This window comes from Nelumbo nucifera, chromosome 4 (genome assembly GCF_055504915.1).
Source record: "Nelumbo nucifera cultivar China Antique chromosome 4, China Antique-T2T, whole genome shotgun sequence".
In the NCBI taxonomy this organism is placed as follows: domain Eukaryota; kingdom Viridiplantae; phylum Streptophyta; class Magnoliopsida; order Proteales; family Nelumbonaceae; genus Nelumbo; species Nelumbo nucifera.
The window spans coordinates 94,509,102-94,517,026 of record NC_142652.1 but is presented as its reverse complement, the minus strand read 5'-3'; the positions used below and the strand labels follow the sequence as shown (position 1 = coordinate 94,517,026).

The following is a 7,925-nucleotide window of genomic DNA, read 5'->3' as shown; positions in this document are numbered from 1 at the left end:
AAACAAAGTTCGGGGGGCTAAGTGTTACCACCTGCTAATAAGTATAGGGTGGATATATATGGCTACTAACTATAGGATTGATCATTTGGGAGCTCCCTGATCCATGCAACCACAGAGAACATGTAGATGGGTCTGATTCTTCTAACTTGTCATCTGAATAGTGTTTTCAGAATCAGGAACAAGGGTGTCAATGGTATTCAAAAATTCGACTTTGAATTCGAGGTTCGATATAATTGAATTAAATTCGGATAATTCAAATATCTAATCGGTCGAATTTGGATATGACCTAATTTGATTTGATAAGTATCCGAATTCGATCAATTATTTAATTCTTATATAAAATATATAAATGTTTTATATAATTTATATATAAAATAATTAAATTATATATAATGTATATATTTATATAAATAAAATATTTATTTTATATACTTATTAATTACCTAAAATAATTAATTGGTTGAATTAAAATATTAATTTTTAATATCCGTCAAATATCAAATCGAATTTAGATATCAAATTTTCTAATCATTCAAATTTAGATATTGCCTGATTCTATTCAAATTAGATCCGCTTACATGGACCCGCCATTGAAGTTAGAGATGATTGAAGGGTCCAAACAAATCAACTCCTATACCAAAAATAAGCATGGTCAAACAGTACTGCCCAATGGAATAGGAGAGGCACCAAATGGGTTACCAATCTAAACTATAAAATTGATAAATTAATCTACCTATTTAAGTCACTCATTAACACCCACAATCTCATGCCAATTAATCGGAATGATTCGACCAATATAATAGAAAACAAGTTACAAGGTCGACATCATATCATCATTTGGAAGCTCACTCGCTTCATATCTTTTATTTGTTAATAGTGAGACATTTTCAGATCCTCATTTCATGTACAATTTTTTATGTACACAAAGAAAGCTACGGTTGAAGAGCAAAAGGTTGAGTGCAAAGTCCAAACTGTACGGTTAATCGTTTCATATCATCAGTACCCACTCAGGACATAGTACTGAAAAATAAAACAAAAATAAGTTCGCTGTTTCAACCATTGCACTTATATGAAGTAGCCAGGAGTTTTGTTTTTTTCTTCTATTTTTTATTTTTCAATGCAAATTTTATAGCCCATGGGATGCACCATGACCAAAAACTGTGAACCACTGATAAAGTGTCACAGCTAATATGTTTAAAGTTGTTAAGGTTTTCATAATAATTATTGTTGTTGCGAAAGATGAGGCCGAGAGTAATAAGGGAATTTTGCTGGTGTAGGTATATAGTGTTTACTCAGTCCCTTAGAGCACAGAAAATATTAGATTGATGCCATATGGACACTTGCGATCAGCCTGTAGCTCATCTTTCCTCTGCGATGAACTTATACTACATCGTAGGTCTACAATGAATCCACAGTTCACCACACGTTGGTGTCTGAGACCAACGGGTCCAACCTATAAGCAAGAGAAGAGTACACGTCAGATAGCAAGTGTCTGTGTATGTGTAAGTGTCTTTACCCTGAGATAAGGACCCCCTCTTATAGCTGATCTTGCCTTGGAGTGGTTGGAGGCAGTTAGAGATGTGTGGTCAGGATGTCATTTGGCCGATGCAACGTGGCGCAATCCAAGGCCTACCATGTATGCCTACATTAAGTACATCGAAATATAAACCAATAAAAAGTAAAATAAGATCATATGATGTCTTTAACGGGATAGGTTGAAATCTTGATTTAATGTGTTGTAAATATTCATTATTTAGTTTCAAAACACCAAGGTTGACCTTCTTTTTTTTTTTTTTAGGGTTAAATTCAGGTTTTCTCAAAAAAGTCCAGCCTGAGCCCAAGCCAGAGTCTAACAGACCTAATAATACATTATATAATGAAAAAACATATTTAATAATCAGTTTTTATTGAATAAAAAAGAAAAAATAATCACTTTTTTTTTATTTTTTGCTAGACTTCGGGCTTTATATGAGGGCCGGGCTTGAGTTTTAAGCCTGAACTCAGCTCGACCCAACTTGTAAATAGGTCTACCAATGACAGGGGAGGATTTAGTCAATTGTCAGAAAATTTAAGATACTTTAAGACAATATGTGAATAATAGGGGAAGAATTAGTCAATTTCCTAAAACTCAAGGGTACTTTAAGAGATTTGCCCATATATAAAAGCGATTATAGGTAACAAGACTTGTCTCGATAAAACCCAAAAATTACCCACAAAACATGTTCCAACCCTCTATCAACATGATCATACACCACACATCGTATACATGGTGGGTCCCAGTCTCATGGTGAGATGTCTTTGTAAATGGCTCCGTTTGGAATAGGTGTCTTTGTAAATGGCTCCCTTTGGAAGAAGTACAAATAGAAATATGTACAATGCAAATACATAAAAAATAATACAAAATACAAGGTTTTCTGCTCTACATATTTATATTTGTAATCCTTCCAAAATAAGACATAAGAAAAAGCTCACAACTGGCAAATGCTTCCGTCGCTGTCAAGAACAGCGGGAAGGAGGTGAACCGGGCAAGAGGGAACTCCATTTCTTGATTTCTTCTATTATTTTAAGGTAGAAAGAAGGCAAAACAGATCCCAAGTCCTTTCTCTTAAATTTGGAAAGTTGAAGTATTTGGTTTACTTAATCTAAATTCTAAACTAATAAAGGCAGCAAATAAAGCTGGAATCTCTCGTTCGGTTCCAGATTAAAAGGCCACAGAAGTAGAACCACTCTTCCCTGCGTCCCTCTCTTGTTGTCTGCCTTTCTCCCTCGCTTCTATCGGTGACAGTAGAGGCTGTTAGTGGGTTTGGCCTTTGAAAATGGCTCGGTGCTGGAGTTGCAGCAGATGGGTTCCTCTGTTTTTGCTCTTGGTTGCTCGTTTAGCTCTAGCAGCAGTAGAAGATGGTATGCTCTCTCTCTCTCTCTCTCTCTCTCCTACTTCTAACTCTTCTATCTATCTGAAGCTCCTCCTAGGCCTGCAGTTCTGTTTAGATTCATGAAATTACTTTATTAGTCTGTCATTGGGAATTTTCTTTTCTGGGTTTGAGGATCTTTTAGTGATGATTTCCAGTCTCTGTCTTGTCTTCTATGGGACTGCGTTTTCCCCTTTGTTGCTGAACAAACCGTAATTGGTTTTACAGATTTTAGTTAAGAATGTGTTAATTCTGTTGACATTAATAGAAGAACCTGAAAGCTTTGAGAACAGTCCAATGTGGGTTCTCTTTTAATGTGTGTTGATGATGCTCAGTTTTCTTTCCATTTGTTTTTCTTGTTCCAAGAAAGTGAAAAGGAAATCAGAAGCCATAATTGGTTCAGTGTGTTCGAGTCATTTGCTGAAGGTGAAGTTCAAAAGTTATTATAATCACCAAAAGAAGATTTCATGCTTGAATCAGCTTTTCCAATAGAGCCCAGTGCTGCTTTTGATAGGAAAGAAATATTAATCTCTCTCTCCCTCTTGTTCCATGGCATTAGTGCTTTTGGTTTGTAGGCTAGCTAGGATTATTGGACGGTCTTGGCCTCTTGGGCTACAAGTTAAAAAGTAAGGCTGTCATGCCTCCTTTCATTTTACAGCAGTAGCAGCTCTGAAGCTGATATATGAGCTTTGTCTGAAACAAATAGACCCAACTGAGCTCCAATGCTTATGATTATTTGTATTAAACTTGTGCTTTCAGGAAGAATTACTAAGGGACTAAACCTTCACAACCATTACCATGCTTCTTTCAAGTTAATTTTAGCTACTACCCTTTTCAAAAGACTGGGCATCTATGGAATTGGGATCTGCTCCTCACACAGGGTGCCCTCACAACGACTTCACAAGGCACATCCCACCGTGCACAATTGAATAGTGAAACAATTTTGTCCATTTGGGTGAAAAGTTTACAAAACATAGTGAAACAATTTTGTCCATTCTAACATTAGTTTTAATGAATAAAAGAAATTATTATATAATTTATTTAAGAATTAAAAGAACATGCACAATTGAATTTATCCAGGTAAGTATTTTCCAGAAAAACATCTAACTGGCCATGGATACTGGCCTCTTGAACAAGTGACAAGGCCTCAATGGCAACTGAGATATTTCCCTATTGCATGGATTTGCAGGTAGCAGCAGATTTAGATTCCAATCCATAGTTTTTTTTTTTTCTTCCGATATTCCATTAATAATTTTCCCCTGGCCCCGTTTTCTCCAAATACTAATTGGGGATTTGATTCCACACTAGCATTGAAACAAACCAAATAACACACCAATGAACCAGACCTCGGTTGATGACTCCAATATGTAGTTAAACGCTTGAATGTGAGCTATTATGAGGAATCCAATGCAAAATCACCCTAATGGGTAAGTAGCAGATCTGGAATATTATTGGGTAATGGTCATTTTAATGTAATCAACAGAGTTAGTTCAATGACAAAGTCCTTTTAACATTTTTTCACAAGGCCTTATTAGATCTGGGTTTTTTTTTTCTTACTGGTTATTACTGGGCCTGGGGACCATCTCTGCTCTGTCTCTATTGCAGCTACGGTGTGCATTAGAGATCTGGGGGCACACTTTGGCCGTACCTGATTACGTTCTCCAAGTCTCTATCGTTGCATGGCTAATGGCCCCTTCATTGTCGACCTCACATCCACTGATTATATCCCAGAAAACGACAACCCCACCTCACATTCTTTAATATTTTAATTCTCTCGATTTGTCCATCGTATCCTTTGAGATTTTTAAGATCAAAGTCAGTCCAAAGTCCAAACATTTTCTACTTCTGCTCCTCCGTAGGGTCCCACCATTTGTCCAGGCCCCCCATTTTTAATAAGGACCACTTTCTTTTGCTATCACGCGTTTTGGAATTTGGAGCAGGGCTGCCAATGGATCGGGTTTGGACCAAATTTAGATGGGCTGGGCTCAGTCCATTAAAAAAAATCTAGAACCAACCCAGTAGGATAACAAGTGATATCTTATTGTCTGAATTGCAACCTTTTTAAGCTAAGGTGATCCGTATTTGATTCATTTATAATTGGATCGAATCAGATCCATCTCTATTCTATCCTGTAAAACCTTGTATTTTGTTTTATTTTGTATATATATATATATTTATACTGTACATATATTTGCATCTGTACTCTTTTAAAATTGTGGTTTTATTAAATTGTCATAGGTTTAAGTTTCATATAAATAATTTTCAATTCATTTTATTTATGAATTACAATATCAAAATCATTTTTCGTTCAATTTATTAATAATATATAATAGTTTGATCATTTTTAACTTAATTTAGTTATATTAATTTGAATCTGATATAAATTTGATTAATAAGATCTGATTCGAATTCACACATTATACAAATCAAATTTGGATCTACCTATATTCGATTTGATTCCATCAACTTGTGGCCCTACAACCGGACCTCTAGCGGGGCACCCTGGCTGGAAATCCGGATCTCCTACCCACTTCGGGAACATCTCTCTATGAATGGTAATATATACAAATACGGGAAATGTTCTCAATGTATGGCTATACTGATGTGTGGACAGGGTTCTTGTGGGCAGGAGATCCCAATACGCCGGTCGGCCGGGCCTGCGGTCAATCAAATTACATCACAATGTGTAGAGAAGGTGTTTGATGATTGATGAATGTATGTCGCTGTGATTTGCAGGTCCACTTGTCAATGGTGATTTCGAGAAGGCTCCAACAAATGGATTCTCTGGTGTTGGAGATGGCCCGACTTCTATTCCTGATTGGAATTCAAATGGGGTAGTGGAATTGGTTGAATCAGGCCAAAAACAAGGTGGGATGATCCTTATAGTACCTCAAGGTGTGCATGCGGTGAGGCTCGGCAATGACGCAGAGATAAGCCAGGACATCAAGCTTGAGAAGGGATCCCTGTACTCTGTCACCTTCAGCGCTGCTAGGACATGTGCCCAGTTGGAATCTCTCAATGTCTCTGTACCCCCAGCTTCCCACAACATCGATCTCCAGACCCTTTACAGTGTGCAGGGATGGGATTCATATGCGTGGGCCTTCCTGGCCGAGTCCGAAGACGCAACCTTGGTGTTCCGGAACCCTGGCATGGAAGACGATCCAGCATGCGGCCCCATCATTGACGACATTGCCATAAAGAAGCTTTTCACGCCTGATAAACCCACAGGTCTAATTCTGTTCTATGCGTTTCTCGTATAAGAATTGCAAATGGCCAAATGGGTCCCCTCAGAAAACCGTGTTTGACATGTTTCTCAATGTTGCAGGCAATGTTATCGTTAATGGCGACTTCGAAGAAGGTCCATGGATGTTCAAGAATGGGTCGCTAGGCGTCTTGCTACCCAGGAACCTTGACGAAGAGGCATCCTCATTGCCTGGTTGGATCGTCGAGTCCAATAGGGCAGTCAGGTACATCGACGTGAATCATTTTTCTGTTCCCCAGGGAAAACGGGCTATTGAATTGCTCTCTGGGAAGGAGGGTATCATCTCTCAGATGGTAGAAACCACGCCCCAGAAAGAATACAGTCTCTCGTTTTCACTGGGACAAGCTGGGGACTCATGCCAGCAGCCCTTGGCGGTGATGGCCTTCGCAGGAGACCAAGCGCAAAACGTCCATTACCTGCCTATTGCAAACGAGTCCTTTGCGACTGCAAACCTTACATTCGCAGCAAAGGCCGAGTGGACACGCGTAGCATTCTATAGCGTGTATTACAACACAAGGAGCGATGACCATAGCTCCCTCTGTGGGCCTGTGATCGACGACATTAGGGTGTGGGGGCTGTCTGGGGCCAGAAGAAATATCTGCCAAGGATTGGGCTTAGTGCTTATGTTGCTGGTTATGGTTTTGATTTAAGAGTTGCCGTGTATTGAGGGAAGTTTACATTGAATGTAAGTTTCTTTTTTTGTTTTTCCTTTCAGAGTGTTTTGTGTGTATATTACTTACTACCTGTAATAGTGAATTGAATGAATGGTGGAGCTTCAGAATTCCATCTCTTGCCTAGTTGATCTTTAAAAAGTGTCTGGTTTCATTCTCTATAAAAGTGTAATTATGACTCAAGTATATCCTGATGGGTGTGAACTGAAGTCATAGTTCTTTAAAAAGGTAGATGGTTCAATGGAGAATCGGAGTATTTGTGTCTTGATTGGCAGGTCGAATTAATCATGGGTGGAAGCTAAAAGGGTAATACACTCCCCAGAGTCCCAAACCAGATACAATCAACTTTGATATGATTGTTCTGGTAGTGGTAGCTGGAAGTTTCTGAGCTAGATGGGTTGCAGAGTTCAATTCTTTAGAAGTCCTTTTGTATGGTAATACAAGAGAGATTGACTACGTGATGCAGGTATCCTGGAAACCTTCAGTGAGGTTGTGAATCAGACCCAACAGCTTTCTTCATTAAATTGCAAAAACTATTTATTCCCAACATTTCTTGGCAATGAGATTTTGAATTCCTTCCGTTGACTATATTGGTGAATGATGTGACTAGCTCTAACAAAAGTATTGGCACTTTCTTGCAGTTTTCTACACATCTTCGTTAATGGGGGAGGGGATATTCTTTAAAGATTGGCTACATTCTTTAAATGTCATAATGATCTCTGCAGATCCTCCTCAGAAACAATCCAAGATTCTCAACCACCACTTCTTTAGGCATCAAAGATCACTGATATCACTGGTTCCATGCACCCATCTCATCCACCACTTCTTTCGTTAATGGGGGACTTTCATTGCAGGCTGAACTGAACATGAAAGTCTAATTTCTTTTTCTATCACGCTGTTTATTCGCTGCATTTGTCTTTCCCCTTTTAGAGGCAGCTGAGAAAGCTGTCAGTGTCAAACTCTGCCCTCATTTTCTTGTGCATTTGGCTTGTAATTTGTAGATGATCGACTGTGATAGCTAACAATTGACTCTATTTTTTGGTTATTTGCTCAAACGGAAGCCTTAAGGCTGCATTTTGTTTG

At 38.4% G+C, this 7,925-nt stretch overlaps 1 protein-coding gene across 1 annotated transcript; it reads left to right on the top strand.

The window, feature by feature from the left end:
• Positions 1 to 2,467: 2,467 nt before the first annotated feature.
• LOC104610185 (BIIDXI-like protein At5g11420) lies at positions 2,468 to 6,983 on the top strand. The gene is made up of 3 exons (XM_010276699.3): positions 2,468 to 2,901; positions 5,646 to 6,137; positions 6,235 to 6,983. Exons 1-3 carry the CDS (start codon positions 2,817 to 2,819, stop codon positions 6,819 to 6,821), a joined length of 1,164 nt encoding a protein of 387 aa, XP_010275001.1. The 5' UTR covers positions 2,468 to 2,816; the 3' UTR covers positions 6,822 to 6,983.
• The last annotated feature ends 942 nt before the right edge of the window (positions 6,984 to 7,925 follow it).